The sequence below is a fragment of the Protopterus annectens genome, chromosome 10.part0, assembly GCF_019279795.1.
Source record: "Protopterus annectens isolate FY-2018-M chromosome 10.part0, PAN1.0, whole genome shotgun sequence".
NCBI classification, from domain to species: domain Eukaryota; kingdom Metazoa; phylum Chordata; order Ceratodontiformes; family Protopteridae; genus Protopterus; species Protopterus annectens.
The window spans coordinates 221,072,900-221,093,592 of record NC_056744.1 but is presented as its reverse complement, the minus strand read 5'-3'; the positions used below and the strand labels follow the sequence as shown (position 1 = coordinate 221,093,592).

General features: G+C 39.9%; 1 protein-coding gene across 2 annotated transcripts in view; it reads right to left on the bottom strand.

The window, feature by feature from the left end:
• Window positions 1–20,693, bottom strand: part of SLC39A11 (solute carrier family 39 member 11) — a 4,193,139-nt gene that overhangs the window by 3,466,758 nt on the left and 705,688 nt on the right. For both annotated transcript variants that reach the window (XM_044085146.1, XM_044085147.1), the window contains exon 4: window positions 7,347–7,505. In XM_044085146.1, coding sequence (XP_043941081.1) covers window positions 7,347–7,505 — 159 coding nt within the window. The remainder of the gene's footprint in view (window positions 1–7,346; window positions 7,506–20,693) is intronic.

The following is a 20,693-nucleotide window of genomic DNA, read 5'->3' as shown; positions in this document are numbered from 1 at the left end:
ATCCAGGGTTAGTACATGAGCAAACCAGGTAGATGTTAGGTGATCTTTTAGTAGTTTCCTAAACTAGGTAGTGCTGGAGGTGGACCTAATATTGATGGGTAGGGAGTTCCAGATTATGATGATACTGTTTGAGTATAGTGAGTTACCAGCATTATTGCTGCTTTTAGTGATGTTTAATAGGTTTTTGTTACTGGAGTGCAGGGTCCAGATATTGGAATAGTGTGTAATTAGGCCTATGAGAGCGGGTGCTTTTTCAGGTTTGTTGAGTATTTGGTGGGCCATGGAGAGCTGGTTAAAAATTAGAAGGTTGAGAATTCTAGCCATGAGAGTTCTTTGAGAGTGTGACAGTGATAGCATCTATAGCGAGCTTTGCTATTTTATTATACCAGCTATCTAGTTTGTTTATGTAAGTTTTCTTGAAGTTAGTAAAAATGGGAGATGCATATAGGAGTGTGGAGAGAAGGTGGCTTCTGGCAATGGAGATTTTGGACTTGTCTGTGAGGAAAAGTTTGTTTGCTCCTGTACAGGCTATCCATTTTTTGTGAACTTTTTAGATTGTTTGATTTATGTGGAGATCAAAGTTCATGTTTTGGTCTATTACAACTCCCAGGAGAATTTGATGTATGAGACTGGGATAATGATGGTATTGTTTGCTGAGGTGATTTTGAACAGTGAAGAGGGGTCTGGAGATCTTATATGGTGAAATAGGATGAGTTTTGTTGGGATTGAGTATTAACTGGGCATTGGTTAGCCAGGCTTCTACTTTAGAAAAGGCTTGCTGTATTATTTCCTGAAGATGGTGGAGTGTTGGGGCTGCACAAATTAAGGTAGAGTAATTGGCGCATTGTATTACCATGCCTTCGTTAGTGGTAGTATGCAGGCTATTAGTGAATAATATGAAGAGAAGAGGGCCAAGAATGGATCCTTGTGGGACCCCTAAGGTGACTGACAGCGATGGGGAGAGGGCGTTACCCCATTTGACTGCTTGCTGCCTCCCAGTGAGATAGATCTGGAACCAGGTGAGTGTGGAGTGGCTGGTTTTAAATTCCGATAGTGTGATTGACAGTCTGGAGTGTGAAACCATGTCAAATCTTTCCAGAGGTCCAGAAAGATAGATGAGATCAGGTTACCTTCATTTCTGAGAAGGTTGACAGAGTTAGTGAAACTTAGAAGTGCAGTGGTTGTACTACGGTGTGGGCAGAATCCATGTTGAGTTTTGGATAGCAGATTGTTGGTGAGGAGATAGTGGAGGAATTGGGTATGGATGCATTTTTCCAGAATTTTTGATAGTGGAGAGAGGGTAGCAACTGGACGGTACTGGGATGCTCTATACAGCTGCTGCCTTTATGTAGTGGAATGATGTGGGTTATTTTTCAGATAGTAGGGACCTTTTATTCCGTGATAGAGTGGTTTATAAAGATGGAGACAGGTACGCAATGGCTTGCGCAGCGATTTTGAGATAGTCTGCGGGTAAGCTGTCTGCAGTTAGGGTTGCTGGTTTGAGTTTTTTATGGTGGCAGTAGGAATAGGTTGTATGGAGAAGTTGTTATTTTGTGTTAGTGGGGGGGCGGCTAGTGTTTGTTAGTTTGAGTACAGACTTGGTGAAAATGTGTTAAACTGTGTGGGCATGTCATCTATGGTGTTGTCAGTGTTTGGGTTGGGGGTAGTGATTTGACCAGGCTGAAGGATTTTCTTGAATGCCGACCAGATCTTTTGTGGGTTTCCTTGGTGTTCTAATTGTATTTTAGCATAATATTCTTTTTTGTCTTGTTTTATATGGTTTTTGGCAGAATTTCTTAGTTCTAGGTATTTCTGATGACTGGTTAGTGATTTGTTATGGTGCCAATTGTCCGAGGCTTTGTCTCTTGCATTTAGTAGAGCTCTTGTTTCTTTGGTTAGCCATGGGGTGTAGTTGGGTTTTACCTAATTGTTCTAGGTGGGGCAAGCTTATTTAGGATGCTAAGGAAGGTGGAGTTAAATTACTCCACTGCTTTGTCTAATGGGAGGTATTTGAGAGGTGCCCATCTACAGCTTTTGAGTGCATGTATGAACTCTTAGGGATTTAATTTTTTTTTTGTTTCTGATTTGCTGATGGTATGATGGGGTTTGGGGGAGTTTATTTGCTGCTGGAGTAAAAAGGTGGTGTGGTGGTCACTAAGGCTGTAAAGGAGACACCCTGTGAGTTGAGAGAGCTTGAGTTAATTGGTGAATATCCAATCTAGGATTTATTCATTTGTTGATGTTTTGTCTATCCTGGTAGTGTGTTGGATTAACTGGAAGAGGCTGTATAGAGAAATGTGGTTTGTGGGTGTGCTTAAGTTACAGGAATACCAATCGATATTAAAGTCTCCAAGTATAATTGTTTCTTGGGAAAGGAGCTTATTTGCCCATTGTAGGATGTAGGCAGGGATATAATTCCCTGGTGGGATGTAGACACCTACTATGTTTATTTGCTTTTTGGAATTAAGTAAAAGTCTAGTTAATAGTATTTCTGCATTAGTGACATTGGGGATACTTATGTCTATAGTTTTGAGGGTTAGATTATTTTTGTATGGTATGGCTACACCTCTGCCTCTTTTTCCTATCCGGTCTTGTATATGTATAATATGGCCAGGGAGTGTTATCTCATTGTTGTTAATCTCTGATTTAAGCCATGTTTCTGTTAAGACAACTATATTGGGTGAGTAGTGTGAGTGGGTGGTGTGGAGTTCACTGGTCTTGTTGAGAATACTTCTAAGGTTTATATTTAATATTAGGAGATTTTAGTTTTTCCTGGTGAGGTTTAGTGGGGCAGGGTTGGGGTGTATATCTCCACTAAGAATTGGTTGTGATGCAATGTAAACCTTTGCCCAGAAGTGATGACCCCTTCCCCCAAAAAAATAATAGATGAAATTGCATATTTCTCAACCTCTTGGCACAAGAAATCTGGACAAAGGCTGACAAAATTGGCCCAAAAATAGGGACAGATTTTAAATATTGCTCTTAGAAACTTAGTAAGTTGCTAGAATAACTGGGTTTGTGTTAACATACATTTTCTGAAGGATTTGAGGTCTGAAACTCAAATGTATGCCATTATGTAGTGACTTCAATACTCCGATCCCAGTAATTTGTCAGAAAACCACTATTTTTTTATGAGGAATAGACCAAAAATATGAGGCAAAAATCTGGGCATTCTGTGAAAATCTGGACTGTTGACAGTTATGTGAAATGAGAATCATATCATTAAATCACTCAATCCTATAATGTCGTTTTCCTAACTTCGGTTCACACCCATACCTCCATATGAAGTCCAGAACCTTTTTAGGTCTGGATTTTTTAATTACATGGCTTACCAGCTAATAATAGACAAGCATTAGAAAGGGAAGGAATAATTAACAAAATGAGACTAAGATAGTTAATCTAGGGTGTCCAGCGGTGGAGAAATAAATCTTCGTTTGTCACTTATTCTTCATATTTATCTTGAGATTTTCAAAACTGAGAAACACCAGTGTAGGATCAGAACAGTTCACTGAAATGTGGTTTATATCACACTATACCTGAAATATTGCAAGTTGTTTGTTCGTAATTATGAAAATAACTAATATCTCCATATGTACTCCTTACTTCAAAACCAAGTGACTTACAAACTGTTGCATGACATTAGGTGAAACCTTAGATGTTGCTAGAAGAATACTGTCCTTGATATTTGCACTGTAACTTACACATTTTAAGAGATACGCAGTATTTGTATTTCTAATTATACAGTTAACCTCCATGAAATACTGGCCATTTATGCTGTATAGATAGAGATTACAAAAAGTATTTGACATGTCAATACAAAAGCACTGAAAACAAGCTTGGTCAGGTCACAGTGAGCAGTTCTCTAGTTCAGTAAGAAAATAATTGGCTGTTAGATTACTTATCTAAACTGACTGAAATATCCAGTAAAGTCTCACAGGGCTCAGTTTGCAAACCAATCTAGCTTGGTGGGGTTTTTTTTTGTCAAATGAAACTATTCCTAATAAAATGTTGTTAGTAAAATATAACGACAACTACACACTGGTAAATATAATTACTTCCACTAAGGATGCAGAAATGTTTTACTTTAAACAAATGAATACATGATATATGTGGTACAATACAAACAAGCTCACACTCTGTACTGTGTTGTCATATCCTAGAAATATGTACTTTAATTAAACATTAAATATGGTGAAAATAGTAGAACATGAACTAAAATACCAATGAATAATTCAGTCAATAAATTAATCTTTGGTCAGTGTGCTCCAGTCAGAATCTGAAATGTTTACTCTTTCACATTTCATACTAAATCTATAACTCTGCATGTATTTAAAAGGCAAATCATAAAGTTTTTTTTTCTCTTTACTAGCTTAATTTCATACTTGGTTTCAGTGTTGTAAGTTGTAATTTAAAATAATTATACCAGATACCCAACTTTTGCTGAGAACTAAAGAGCAGAATTCCTAAGATTTATTTATTTATTGACATTTGATTACCAGGAAAGTCTGACTGGGAATGAGCCCATTTTCAGGGGGGGGGGGGGGGCCTGGGGAGAAAAGCTCCAAGGTATTACAAAACATTTTAAAAACAGTAATTTTTCAATCTTCAGAAATAATAGAAAAATATCTACAGTTTAAATAATTATATCAAATTGGACATAATATGAAAACACTGGTTAAAACAGATACACATTATATGATGATTTAATGTACAGAGAAATTTTAGACAGTTTATACAGAAATTAAAGGATAGTTAGTACAATACAAACAGGAATTGCCATATGAAGTGAAAGAAATGCAGTCTTGTGCTATACTGAGAGAGAAAGCCAGGGGAGAGAAATTGCTAGAAGTAAGGAAGTGAGTGAAGACGAGAGAGTAAGGAGGTGTAAGGTATGAACAGGTACTTGTTCACATTTAGGGATATAGTTTATCCTGGTGTTGAGCAAGAATAGAGACAGCTTCTGGCTAGGAAGTCTGGAGGTGATATTTATTTATTCTGAACTTTTTTGCAATATGAAGAATTGAACACTCATGTGCTTGGTTTGTGCATTTTTCCTGGATTATATAATATAGCATTTTTCATTTGGGAATGTGGCATGAGTATTCATTTCTGAAGTTAATCTCAAAAAGTCAGTATATCAAGGAATTAGATGTTAAGTGTACTATCACCACCGCAAGAAATTTGAAATATTTTGGTGTAATCAGAAATGATAATAAATCATAAAATGCCAGTACAGCATGGTAGGTCATGCTAGTCCTATATACATCTTTGATCAGGTCAACAACAGAATACAACGCTATATGCTACAACCTAAAATGTGCCTGCACTTGGCTCAAGAAAGTTCAAAGATTCTTAAAGACAACAGAGGAGACAGAAGACATGAACTACACTGACAGACTGCAGAACGATCTTTGTTCCCTGAATACTACTGACTAGTTAGAGGTGGCCTGGCTTGTTAAATAAAGCCAGTCTGATCAATGTGTTTGAAGACTTCTACCTAAAATCTATATCAAGCAGAGCCAACAAAAGATCTATTAATCTTAAAATTAACGAAAGTAAAAAAAAAAAAGAGAGAGGGGGAGAGACAAACTAATTTCCAAAGGATTACAAATCTATGTAATAAACTACTACTCACAGCACCTCACTTACTGTATTTAAAGGTAACATCAGTAAGTACATGGACAACAAAAAATGCCAACTTGGGCATGGACAATAGCAATCAGGGTCCTTGAAAGTCAGCAGGTTAATGATTGGCAGCAAAACTGAGAAATCTATGGAAGGCTATAGACCCAGAGATCAGTAATACATCAGCAAGTGAAACAACTGCTCAGGTGGTGGCAGCTAAAGCAGATATGTACCACAGGTTACACGACTACCACTGCCACTGCCAAAGCAAATCACCAAGTTCTTTCATGGCTGGGGAAGGAAAGAGTAGGAGTGGCAGTTTGTAACAGGACATTCAGTCCTTCTAACTCCTTGGCCTTGATTCTCTGTAGCAGTATATAAAAAATAAATAAAAGAATAACCTAGAAGCCCTAAACAAGCTGTCCGTCTAAACATTTGTGATAAGGTTCCCAAACATCAGGTATTCAAGTGCACATGCATTTTCATGCGGCAAGGAGCACTCACACACACACACACACACACACACACACACACACACACACACACACACACACTACACACTGTCAGATGTTTTGTTTGCGAGAAAAGTATCCATAAAACATTACTGTTAATGTCTGTAAGATGAATTACTTTAAGTAAGAAACTGCAAATTACATCAAAGTCCTCGGATTGTTGTGTTCATTGAGTTAGAGTCACAGTAACACAGTACACTACTTAACACAACAACATCTAATAAAGCCCGATTTGTGTCACTGTATTAAAAATTACATTTTTTTTCTGGGATGCCTTGAAAGTGGGAAGCCTACAGTTATTTCTGAACTCACTGTAACGTCAGATAATGAATATTCTTGGGATGTCTGCCTGAACTGGTAAATGTAAAAAAAAAATATTTTTTTCTTTCTATACTCTGTCACAGATGTACAACTTTACAGCAAAATACAACATAATCTGGCACCCTGCAGCTAGACATCAAGGTGGTGGGATCAGGCTATGACTTTGTAAATATACAGTACTACAGAGAGATCGGATTATTTATGACTGACAGTATTTATGCAGCAGGCCACACTGACTACCTTTTTCATCCTACATACAAGAATGTACTTCCTGTCTCAAAAACACAGCAACAGCATTTCCTACAATGGTTTACTATATATCCACAGAAGGCCACAATGACTACCTTTCTTCATTCTACAAACAAAATAGTCCTGTCCATCTCAAATACACAGCAACAAGATGTCTTACTGCAAACTGACAATGTTCAGTTAATGGCTGTAATCTACCAAAAAAACTTGCTGACAATGAAACAAAAGAAAGAAAGATAACCTCTTACCCTACAGGTGTACACAAATACAGATGTATTTCTATGTGGCAAATCCTCTATGTAGTAATGGGCTGCAGTCTTTATACTGGTGAATCAGTGAAAACAAACTCCATGGCTAACATTATTTACAGATAATCCTGCATATTTAACCAAAAGGTAACACAGTTTGCCATATATGCTGATCTGCAACAATAAGACAGCAAACATCCTCTAGTTATGCTTGTTATAGCCACAGTTTTACACAAAGGCAGGCAGCAAAACATTGTAGGTGACAAAATACATTTTCAATAGTCAAGCAACATTTTTAGTCAACATTACAATAAACCACTTTTCATCTATTTGAAGCTTGGGAAATGGGCAAAGATTACATACAAAAAGAATAAACCTCAGAGTTACTCACAAATACAGGTAGTAGGAGATCCGCAAAATAGACAAATGCAGCTCCCAGTATAAATCCAGCTGCTACAGGTAGGAAAGCAAATGCCCCATATTTTCCTGAGGATTCGGCCATTTCAATTGCTGGGGCCAGTAGGGACCAATAGGAAGCAGCTAACATAACCTGAAAAGACAGAGCAAACACAAAACAATGAGAAACTCAGAGTATAGGAAGAGGGGGGAAAAACATTTTCTTCAAAACCATTTTGCTGTGTAAGTAATGCGAGTTAAAAAATAACAGTTACCATAATAACTTACCACAAGGAAAGGTTTTTGAAGAGATTTCAGTCAGCAGATTAACTCTCATGGAATTCGTCTACCAGGTTGCAGGACATTGCATAATTTTGTAAAAATTATTCTGCAAGGTCACCACTCTACTGGGCTGAAACAATTAAAGGATAAACTGTACAACAGCCATATAATTTTATTTAAAGACAGCTTTCATTTAAATTTAAAATGGAAAACTTTTGTGGCACCAGCCTCAGGACCTCAGAAATCTGCAACATTAGCACTACAGCACTGTATGTGTAGCAGTCCAATGCAATGAAATTCTGGCACCTTGAATGATGACCTAAGGCAAGTGAAGGTGGAAACCAGACAGAAGGTATAGGGACAGAATACAATTACAAATCGTTTAAAATCTGATGTGCATAAGAAGCACGTCTTCCGGACACAATATTTAGGGTTCTGTAGTATTTAATAAATGTAAAAACTGAGCTCCATCCCCTGATATAAAGATTATCAGTTTCAATCAACCTAGACTTGGAAGGAAAGTTACTATTGTTTTGGTTGAAGTTGAAGGCTCTCTGCCACTTTCATCCTGTCATCCACTAGGTTCTAAGACAGCCTGGCAGAAAATACTTCTCTCCTGAAAAAGGGTGTCCAGGAAGTAGTTCCTGCACTTTTCTTTCAAGGCAAATAGCCTAGGTCATGCCATCTTGTGCAGACACATTCCAGAGCCTGAAACTACAGTTTCAACATCAGAGCTATCAATACTGCAGAAGGCTACATGAAAGCCCACTCTACAGGTTATAAAGTATTTTTAAACAAACGTATTTACTGCTGTTATTAAGACAAGCATGTTTATAATACTTAGATTTAAATAAAATTCTATTTCACATTACAAGCATTTCTATATATCACAATAATAACAGCTTCAGCTCACCCCTACAGTGGTTTGCTCTCACCATAATAAAAGAACTATACATTTCCTACCGTATATTTCTAACCAATTTCATCATCTTCTGCATTCTTGCTACAATTCCTTGTGCAAATTTTGCCGATTTTACAATCTCTACCAATATGTATTATGCTCCTACTTTGATCAAAACGTCACCTTGGTTACCCATCAAAATAACTAACCAGGCACGAAAAAACTGTTGCATCTTTCTTTAATTGTACATGCTTCTAAAATACATCTATCATCATTCCTTTTAGCATGGATGGTATTACTCATTTCACAATACACAACAACTCTGTCTCAGTATAACCAATCTCCTTGCTTATGCACTCAAACTTCATCAGGTTTATATTACTTACTATTCCCTATCATGCTCCTGCTTTGACCGAATTTACAGTTACAGCCAGGCATCAGAATAACCAACCAAAGATGAAAAAATTCTATTATACAACGACCCCCCATTAAATATTCAAAAATGTGCACGCTGATTGGTCAGCGTGCATGTTGTAAATCAGAGTTACAGTAATGGAAAAAAGGTCCGGTCACCCGGACTTTTTCTATTACTATAACTCTTTTTTTTTACAGCAACGGAGAACGCAAGATCTCCGTTGCTTCACACTGTCTCGCTATGTTAAATGAGTTTAACATAGCGAGACAGCTTTAAAAAAGCAAAAGAGATTCTCCATTGCTTTTTTTAAAGCTGTCTCGCTATGTTAAACTCGTTTAACATAGCAAAACAGTTTTTAAAAAGCAACGGAGATCTTGCTTTCTCTATTGCTTTTTTCAAAACTTTCTCGGTATATTAAATGGGTTTAACATAGCCAGACAGCTTTATAAAAGCAACGGATATTCTCCGTTGCTTTTTTTAAAGCTGTCTCGCTATGTTAAACTCATTTAACATAGCAAAACAGTTTTTAAAAAGCAACAGAGATCTTGCTTTTGCCCACAGCTCTAATGTACTGCGTAGGCAAGTTATTATTTTTTTCTTAAATAATGTCATTGTATAATAGCAATAACCCACTTCTGGGTGTGGGTAATGCTGGATTTACCCACGGTTGGCTTTGCACACCCAGGCGTGGGTTATTGCTATAATATAATTTCTTTAGCCATGCATATTTCTCAAGTATGCTTAACATCACCATCATTTTCTGTCAACTAAAGACAACTGGCACAAGCACCACATTCTTTCACAATACACATAAATTGCATAACTGCACCTAATCAGTCTTCACACACCACAATATGCCCACTCAGCACTTCCAGTCATGAAGTCTTAATAATACAAAAAAGACAGATACTCTTATCATCAGAACAGCACTCCAACTATTTATCTCTACTTCAAACATGCCTCATAATAACTGGCTAGTGATCATCTACAAACTGTCTTCCTATTGCTCATATAATAATCTACAAACTGTTCTTATGTTGCTCATTACCTTTGTTTCCAAATCTAGCTTTCATCCTTCATGTTTACTTATTTTATTTTACATTTGTTTACCGGGAAAGTCCATTTGGGCATGGATCCCGTTTTCAGCGGAGGCTTGGGGAGAAAAGCTCCACAAAGATTAGTACAGCAAATGCAGTAAATACAATACACACGTTAATAAAGGACAGTACAAAGTCAAAAAGTTAATAAGGTACAGTTTCAAGGCCAAGAAAGGAGCAAAAAGTAACTATACTATAAGGAGCACAGTGTGATACAATAAGTAATACAGTTGAAAGGACAATTTGTTCAGTCATTTGGTTACGTTTATCAGTGGCTAATACAATAAACACACACTGATTGATTAAGAGTATAGAAAGGAGTTGCTGCAAGCTTTCATAGAAGGTTAAAGTATGATATGATCTAATTAAGTGTTTATTAGACTGCAGGCATGTTATGGAACACTAATACATTTAATTCAATTCCATATTCAAAACTAAATACTCATGTCACACAGCAAAACTTTTTTTCCTAATGCTTTATGAAACTATATACTTAACTTTACCCTACATACATTTTAACAAAACCAGAGATAAAAAAGACAGGGAAGCCCTTTTATATTATGCTTCCAAGTTATCACTTCAATATACTCTAGGCCACCACTTGAATTACTATATATTATCCACCACAATGGTTAATACTTCAGCGTGTCCTTGTTATTAACTCAGATTTACTTTCATGCATCCATTTCATCATTCTTTGACAATCCCTGCATTTAACCATCTTCTTCTCTACTTCCACATCACTGATCTCTGCCTAAAGATTCGATAGAGCTAATGTTCAGTAAAAGACAAAAAATACTGTCTAAGAAACATAGGCATTAAATAAACATGCAATCCTATCCTGATTCTCACTGGATTTTCTTACATAATTAATAAACATCTGCTTTGAAAAGTTTTAAATGAATGCCTGATACCAGACTGACGGTACTTACCCTGAGCTCTGAAAATGACTGGCAGTTGGCACAGAGGTTAGGGTTGTGAACTTTAGTTCCTGTGGTATGTGGCCTAATTCCTCAAACCTCATTTGCCTCCTGTGTAACCCTGTGTAAATCATTCAACCAGACAGTGATCCCCGGTCACCCCTGACAAGGGACTTTGTGTCGAGCGGGCCTACATGGTTAAACAGACAGTGCTACTAAACTAACTCTGACACAAACATCCTCACAATAAACAATAAAGCCATCTTCACAGTGTTTGGTTTAAAGATAAGGTTAGGGTTATTGTTAAGGTGGAAATTAGACTTAAGGTTATCACACCTGGGTAAGTGTAATGTACCACCTTAGTTATGGGTGCTAACCCAACTATAACCCTCAACCCTTACCATAATGTTAACACTAAAGAAGGTATACACACCATACACTAGCCCTAGCCCTAACCCTAATACTAGCATAAACACACACTTCAAAATATTGAAGCATTCAGTTTTTCTAGGTGTTCTGGCATTCTAACAAACTAGCAGTTTTCACTTGCAAGATTGCCTGTTCAGAATTGTTCTTTCGCTAGACTGTGCTTGATCCATTAACAGCAACTCATTGTTAATACAAGAAATAAACAAAATAAATAAATGTCAGGTTTTAGTGAATTTGAAATCTGCTAAATGCAGGCACCTGTTTACTACAATTCATTATGTAACAAAAATGATATACTGCTCATAATCATAATCAGATGACTATGATTTATGTAGAAGTGTAACCAAAGCGAGATACTGCCAGCGCTGCTATCAGAATTTTGTAAATGGTTATGTGTCATTTGTGAATGTCAACATGCTTCATGTAAGATGCTTGTGTTACAGATGTATTAGAACTGTATGTCATATTGTACAGACACATGCTAAAGAGATTTTGTGAAGTACTGAGCAGAAATGTATATGCACTATTGCACCTGTTTAGATATATATATATTTTAACAGGGGAGACTGAACCACAGATTATCTTGCAAAACTTCAGAAGAATAGTTGAAACTGAGTTGCTTTATGGCTGGGCCATAAACAAAAGATGTTATCTCTCAGCTTCAGTGCAGTAGCAGACACAAATGCTAACAGCTGCATCAGTGGGGGGTTACACCTGGGATAGTCAGATTACAAAAAGTGATGTCATGCTGCAAGCTACACCAGCAGTAATATTTGAAATATTAATTTAGGAAGTCTCTGAGAGAAGGACAGGGCATTTTGTATTTTATCTTTGATCTGACAAGAACATCCACTCACCACATCTGCCTGCTTGTTGCCCTGTAAGTAAGTTAGCTAGGGTACAATAATTTCTCTTAGATACAGTCAGGAATATAGTGAAGTATAACTTGGAGGTTTCCTTTAGTTATCTGAGACTGTCCTGCAATGTTGTTTTAAATATTTCTTTTGATTCTGAACTCTGATGTAATTGCGATTATTTACTTAATATTTTCTTGTTCTTTTATTTGCTATTAAATATATTTAAACCTTTCATTGTGGCTGATATTTGTCAGACATATTTAAGTTCTGAGAGTACTTGCATATTTATTTGGTGACACTGTGGGGCACTATATCATTTGGATTAATACTAACATTACACAGTAAGACTGGACACCCTTTGTTAAGGGCCTTAAAGTAGCTGATAAAGAGTTGGCTGGTGGCAGTATAGTCTGGGAAAAAGGGGGCATAGCTAGTAAGCCTGTCCCAGCCTTTCCCAGGTGTGTGTGTCTGTATAAATCAAATCTCAGAGTGTGTTGGGCAGGAACAAAAAGCACTGGTTGGACAGAGAGGGTGCTGGAGGTCTTGGCCACTCAGTTGAGATCTCAACTCTATAGCTGTGCTAGTAGGGTATCTTACTGGGAGATCTGGAGAAACCAGTCGCAGACTGACTGCGGTCTCTGTGTGCTCTTAAGGGAAACTGCACTTCACTGTGTGTGTACTTGTCATCCTCCCAATGTACGTCCCCCACTGGTGCTAGTGGTGAGGACTGAGGCTCCTTGGATACTGAGCCAGTGGTGAGGTATCACACCTTACATCAAGGAAAAAGAAAAAAATATATATATGTGAGAGGAAATTCCATCAGATTGCACATTTACTCTGTTACTGTTTAATAGAAGCATTAATACTTCATCTTATTCTAAGCAAAAGTTAAGATTTTCATCCTCTTCTGGTCAACCATTTATTACTTTAGCATATTCTACATAAAACTCAATATTTCCATACTCCTACGGTTAACTCTCAACATATGTTTTAATATCCAAAGTATCTTGAATAATACACTTAAATATGGGCACTTGGAAAAACTATTGCTGTCAATACTTCAAAGTCACAAAGGTTATAATTAGCCTGAAGAAAAAAAATAAACAAGCTTTCTAGCAAACGTAAATCTGGTAAAATATTTACAAAATTGGGTAATACCCCTCATTCTTCCAAAGACTACAACCAGAATATCTGTAAATTTGAAAACAATGTCTTAGATTTTATGGCAACTTACCAATGCCACATCAGATGTTTGAGCTCAAAAGAAATACTCAGGAAGACAAAGAAAGAGAGCTACTCAAGGAGTTTAAAATGGAAGGTTGTTGATATCAGTTATTAGCACTGTATTTACATGTATGTGTTTATTTCCATACAAACTCAGTATTACTTGCCTTCAAATCTGATAAACCAATCGCAGGTAATTAGCTGACTGAAGCTAAACTAAAGAAAATCCACGAATCACATTTGGGAATTGCAAAGTATTAAGAAACAGCTTGAGTTGCTCTCCACTGGAAAAAATGACAAAGAAGACAGACAGAATACGGCAATGTTGTCAAATAATTCCATCATGAGAATCCGGAAGAAAAGCTACTATCATATGATATACCAGAGTCACTAGAGAATGATATTGCAATAGAATTATTTTGGTTCAAAGGTAGACAACGTAGTTAGCTAAACTGAATACAAAAGGAACTACTGTGACTACATTGGTGTTGAGAAGTATTTTTGTGAGATACAAAATTCTAGAGTGTGACATTTCAGACAATAGCCTGTAATTTAATAACTGTAAGTTTAAAATGTTTGCTGAGAATATGAACATGTTACAAAAAGTCCTCAATATCCTCAGAGCAATGGTCAAGCATTTGCCAAGAATCTAGTGAAGACATGTAGTAGTACTGGATGCACAAAGTACAGTTGTGTACACTTACCATAAATGTAGATGTTCGAGTGTATTCAATGTTGCAGTCATCACATTTGGGTTATCCTGCCACGGGTAGCCCTCAGTTGGCCCGAATACCAGAGGCTTAGTATCTCTGCGTCGGTTGCTGTCGGTCCAGAACTGACATCAGGTCGTCAGTAGTATAAAAACAGGCAGCTGACGCCATTACATCAGTTTTTCTTGCCCTGTCAGGAGTCCCCGATAGGGAGCTAGGTTATGGTGGAGGAACACCACCAGTAGAAAGTAAATGCCAAAATTTCCTTGTAAGGAGAGAGAGAGAGAGAGAGAGATAAACAAGGGGGATGGAGGGAAGGAAACCAGGACTGCAACAGTGAATACACTCGAACATCTACATTTATGGTAAGTGTACACAACTGTACTATGTTCTTCGTGTTTCACTGTTGCAGTCATCACATTTGGGTTGATTCGTAAAGCTGAAGTAAAGGGTGGAAGCAGTCAAGAAGACTAGGGCTGGCTAGAATGCCCTGCAAGACTGCGGTGGCAAAGCCTGCCCTGGATTTGGAGAAGATAGGCAGGTGGTAATGGTTGGTGAAGGTGTGAACCGATGTCCATGTTGCAGGCTCCAGGATTTCCCTGGTGGGGACCCCTCTGAGAAAAGCTGCAGAGGTGGAGGTTGCTCTGGAGGAATGTGTCCTGACCCCCTTTGGGTGTGGTTTCTCCTGCTGTTTGTAGCAGAAATTGATTCAGTGTGCTATCCATTTGGAGATTGTTTGTTTGGATATGGCCTTGTCCTCTGCTCCTACAGCGAAGCTGGCTAGCAATTGATCAGTTTTTCTAAAAGCTTTAGTCGTGTCCAGGTAGAATCTGAGCTGTCTGTGCACATCTAGAGAGTGCAGAATCCTTTCCCCCTTGTTTTATGTGTTAGGGAAAAAGGTGGGCGAATGAATGGATTGGTTGAGAGCCACACTGGACACCACTTTAGGCATGAAAGATGGGTTAGTCCTGAGGGAAACAATGTCAGCATGGAAAATGATGAAGGGCTCCACAGCAATAAGTGCTTGTAGCTCTGATACTCTTCTAGCTGAAGTGATGGCCAGAAGCAAGGCTTGTCTTCCAAGAGAGAAATTTTAACTCTGCTGAAGCTGCAGGTTCAAAGGGGGGGGGGGGGCAGGGTGAGCTTTTCCAACACAAAGTTAAGGTCCCAGGCTGGGGTAGGAGCTCTTCTCGGTGGCCTTAAGTTGTTACCCCTCTTAGGAACTGTTTGATGAGAGGGTGTGAGAATAGCGGTGGTTCTGTACTGAAATGAGCAGAGATGGCTGAGGCATGAATTTTAATAGAAGAGAAGGATAGACCCCTGTGTAGTAGGTCTGCCAGGTAATCCAGGATGAGAAGTAGGGAGGGCTGTGCTGTTCCGGCTCCCTTAGCCTGGATCCAGGTGCAAAACCTTTTTCCCTTGTCGGCATAGGATTTTCTAGTGCTGGGGCATCTGGCCTCACGTATAACATCTAGAATTTGTTTTGCTTAGGCTGGCAGCTTGAGGAGAGGTCAGGGAATAAGCCAGGCTGCCAGGTTGAGGGTCTGCAATTGGGGATGCATGAATTCTCCATTGCTCTGGGTCAGGAGTGTTGGGATCTGAGGTAGGTGCCATGGTGGTAGGGGTGACAGACTGCGCAGCACTGGGTACCAGTGTTGGCATGGCCAGTCTGGGGCAATCAGGATTGCCCTCGGTATTTCCTCTCTTATTTTGAGCAGTACCCTTGAAATGAGTGGTACAGGGGGAAATGCATAGAGGTTTACCCACTGGAAGGATAGAGCATCCACTTTCCAGGTCTTGCTGTGAGGTTCCCTGGTGCAGAATTTGCTGAGCTGATGATTGGAGTGGGAGGCAAAGAGGTCTACCTTTGGGGTGCCCTATTTCTGGGTTACAAGGGTGAAGATTCTGAGCTCTAGCTGCCACTCATGTGGGTCTAGCAGGTTTCTGCTTAAGTTGTCTGCCAGAGAGTTCAGACAGACTGGCAGGAATTGTGCTAACAGGTGTAGCTGCATGACAGAAGCCGTGTGCCAAAGGGTCATGGCGAGCCTGTAGGGAGGATAAGAGTGTGTCCCTCTCTGCTTGTTGATATACCACATCACTGTGGTGTTCTGTTTTAATCAGTAGAGGCCCCGGGGACAGTAGAGGTCTGAAAGCTGTCAGGGCATGCTGAACAGCTAACATCTCTTTTAGGCTGATGTGCAGATGTATTTGATTTGGGCTCCACTGGCCCTGAATGCACCTGCCATCCAGGTGAGCACCCCAGGCATAGTCTGATGCATCTGTGGTGAGGGTCTGGGCGGCGTGGGGTTGTGAGAAGGGAAGTCCCTTTTTGTGGTTGCATGCTGCTGCCCATGAAAGAAAATCTTTCCTTAGACAAGGTATCATTGGTATAAGAGTTTCCAGGTCTTGAGAGTGCTGACACAAAAGGCTTTTTAGGTACCACTGTAGTTTCCTCATATGCAGTCTGGCATATGGAATTAGTAGAATGCAAGAGGCCATGAACCCTAGAGCTTGCAGGATTTTCCTTGCGGATAACTGGGTTCTGGTGGCTAGCTGAGAGAAGTAGCCTGTCAGGTAGGCTTTTTTTCCTGGAGTAAGGAATGTCATCTGGGATGCTGTGTCCAGGTTTGCTCCCAGGAATACAATTTTTTGTGAGGGGACTAGTTTTGATCATTGATAGTATACACCAGGGAGGTCAGTAGGTCCTTTACAAAGGTCAGGTGCTGAAGCAGCTTTTCCTGACTGCCTGCCTGAATCAGGCAGTCATCTAAGTATCGGTAAATTTGAATATTTCTTTGTCTGCAAAAAGCAATGGCGGGAGCCAGACATTTTGTGAAAACTCTGGGAGCAGTAGATAAGCCAAAGGGAAGTGCAGAGAACTGAAAGTGCATAGATCCTGCCCTGAAACATAGGTATGTTCTGCATGATTCCCTGACAGGGATGTGTAGGTAGGCCCCTTTTAGGTCTAGGGTGGCTAACCAAGCATCCTTGAAAAGCATAGGTAGAAGCTGCTTGAGGGTGAGCATTGAATTTTGGTATCACCAGAAAGGTGTTTAGAATGGAAAGATTGAGGATGGGGCATCATGTGCCCTCTTTTCTGGGTACCAGGAAGAGTCTGGAGTAGAGACTTTGGCCTATCTGTTCTGCAGGAACATGCTCTATGGCCCTCATGGAGAGCAGGGAAAGGACTTGCTTTTTGGCCTCTGCCCACTGGTTTAGAGGAAGATCTGGGAACCTTACTGGGGTTAGCAGAGTGTGGAAATAACATTTGTATCCCTGGGACACTATGTTGAGGACCCAGCAGTCGTTGGTAACAGTGGCCCAGTTGCCTGTGTGGAAGGAGAGTTTTCCTCCTAGGGGCATGAGCAGGTGGGCAGAGGGAGGGGGTGGAAGTGTAAAGTCATTGTGAGTTCTTACCATAAGGGGGTGGCTTTGCACTCTCTGTTTTGAAAGAGGAGGAAGTCCATTGCTTAAATCTCTGCATTCCCTGGGGATGTTGTCTGGGGAGGTCTGCTTCACCTGGGTCTGGGCTGAGCTGGCCTGGAGGGGGCAGGAAAGGACCAGTGCTTGGAGGGGCAATGCCTACTGAACCTCGGTGGCTGGACCTGTAAGAAGTCTTTAACTGCATAGATTTAGTTTTTTCTTCCATCTTTTTTAAGACATCTTCTACCTTGGTGCCAAATAAGTTGTCTTTGTTCAAGGGTGCATCCAATAATTTGGATTTGACATGGTCTGGCAAGGTCTGTTCCTTAAGCTAAGCATGGCTTCTAATGACAGAACTGGTGAGTGCTGCTCTGCAAGATGCTTCTAGGGCATCAAAACCATGTTGTAAGGTGTGCTTAGTTACTTGACTTGTAGAATGCATTAACTCTTGTAACTCTATTTTCTGCACAAGCAGGAAAAGAAGATATTTTTTGTTTGAGGAGTTCCATTGTATGTTACTGATATTTCAGCATGTGGAACTGACAATTTAATGCTCTAATAGCAAGATTAGCAGAGGTGTATACTTTTTTACCCCATCTGTCTAGTGCTCAGGAATCCCCATCTGAGGGGGTGGGATTCTTAGCAGAAGTTGCTTTAATTCCTTTAGGCCCTTGAGAAATAACCTCAGGGTCAGCAGTAGGATTTTTGAAAAGACATTTGTGAGAGTCAGGGACTCTATAGTACCTGTCAGGTTTCCTGGGAGCAGGAGGGAGGGTGGCAGGAGTCAGACTGGATTCCATAAAAACATCATCCACAACATCCAGGACAGGAGGGAATGGCCAGAGGTATGTACTGTGGTAGATCTAAAAATTCCTTGAGTCTCTTTTTAGACTGAGGATAGACCCGACATTCCCACTGGAAATACTCCCTTAAAGTATGTAGGGTTTCCCCAAAGGAAAGGTCCTCAGGTGGAGAGGCTGAAGGGATGGATTCCTCTGCATCAGTATCCTCATAAGCAGAGAGGGGTTGCATATCTTCATATTCAGATGCATCAGAGTCATCAGGCTCTTGTTCAGATAAAAACTACTGGGGACAAGTCTCTTTTTCTTTTGGAACGGGTAGCCTGGTTCCCCTAATAAGCATTATAAGGTCTTCTGCCATTTTAAGCATTTGAGACTGAGGCAAGGAAGCAGGTGCCTGAGCTTGGGTCATCATTTTTTGTGTGTGGTTCATACCCTGGGCCTTAGAAACTCAGTTGTTTTCGAAAGAACTGAGGATGTGAAAGAAGTTGTCAGTCTGCATCGAGTATCGGTAGTGCAAAGTACTTCCTTGGAAGCCGGTGCCTGCTCATCGGCTCTGGACCCATCCAAGGTAGAGGCATCCACAGGATCCTTAATCGAAGAAGAGTCTCGCGGCATACCAGACTCCGAAAGGGTCTCGGTAACAGCCTGCGAATCCACAGAAGTTGGCATCAGGGGCTGCGAAAGTGCCTCACTAAGGATTCACTGAGGACTGGAGAACTGACGTCTAGCTTAATGGAAGAGTCGTTGGGCAGTTTTGGACCTGTGCAGTCTGTCTCTGTCTTTATCCTTACTTTTTTTTGGAATATCAGTAGTCGGATGGCTTACCGAAGCCATATCAGAATTCGAGGACTGAGAGCGAAAATATCTAGCTACAATTAGGGCCCGACGAAGTATAGTTCTGGTGTTGAACAAAGCACAAAAGCGACAGCAGGGTACGTCGTGGTCTGGGCCTAAACAGGTGATGCAGTAAGAATGGAAGTCTCGGTGTAGTATTTGCTTTCCACAGGCGAGACAGTTGTTAACTTTTTCTGACATTGGTTAGAGCAAGAAAAAAGGATCCCCAATGGGGTACTTAGCTTTAGAAGATTTCAACTTCAATTCAGAAACGAAAACTCAGGTAGCAGCCGACCGACACTCATGCGAACTGCTTCTGCTTTGGGCTCCTCAGCAAGAAAGACTGATGTAATGGAGTCAGCTGCCTGTTTTTATACCACTGAAGACCTGACATCAGCCCTGGAGCGACAGCAACTGACGCAGAAATACTAATCCTCTGGTATTCAAGCCAACTGAGGGCTACCCCTGGCAGGATAACCCAAATGTGATGACTGCAACAGTGAAACACAAAAAACATCTAATAGCCCCCACTCAAAAAAATATATATATCGATCACCATGGAGTCACAGACTGCTTTAGCCTCATCCTTACCCAGCCTACAAGCACTCAGTTTTCTGAGGCTCTGTAGCAACTGTCTCGTGTTTACTGAGGATGACTTCTTATAACACGTTAACTCTACCTGTGATAGATGCAGCTCTATCGAAATTGGAGGCTAGTCCTTACATCCCACCAACTGCCAGTGAACAGTACCACAGCAACCACAGCAACAATGCATTACCACTACACCAAAACATTACTCCTCCTGATTCTAAGGTAGTAAAAATGCCCATTCCCAAGCACCCTAGGCTTTCTAGACATCCTATTAGCCTTCCCCAGCCAAGCAGAATAAATATTAATAACAACACCCACTTCTGTACCCACACCGCTTGTTACCAGGAGTCACCTGTACTGTAAGCCTGTACCAATGCCCATTCCCAAGCACCCTAGGCTTTCTAGACATCCTATTAGCCTTCCCCAGCCAAGCAGAATAAATATTAATAACAACACCCACTTCTGTACCCACACCGCTTGTTACCAGGAGTCACCTGTACTGTAAGCCTGTACCATTCAGGTCCCATAAGCAATCAAATAAATAGGTCTTCTCAATTAATTTATTTTTGTTAACACAAATACATACCCCTCATCCACTATTCTTTTTGACAGCATTTATAAACTGTATCTCCATTTAATGGACAAGTGTAGACCACCACCCAAGTATGGGTAAGGCTATCAAAATCACATTTAGTCTTCATTAATCTTAGATCTAAATGCTACAAGCCATGCTTCCTACTCAAATTTATAGCATGGTTTCTCATATTCTTGCATAAACGTAAAGGGACTACATGCTAAAAGAATGTTCTTGGCTGATGTTTTATGTGAAAATCCTAGGACTTTATCTAGCACACAT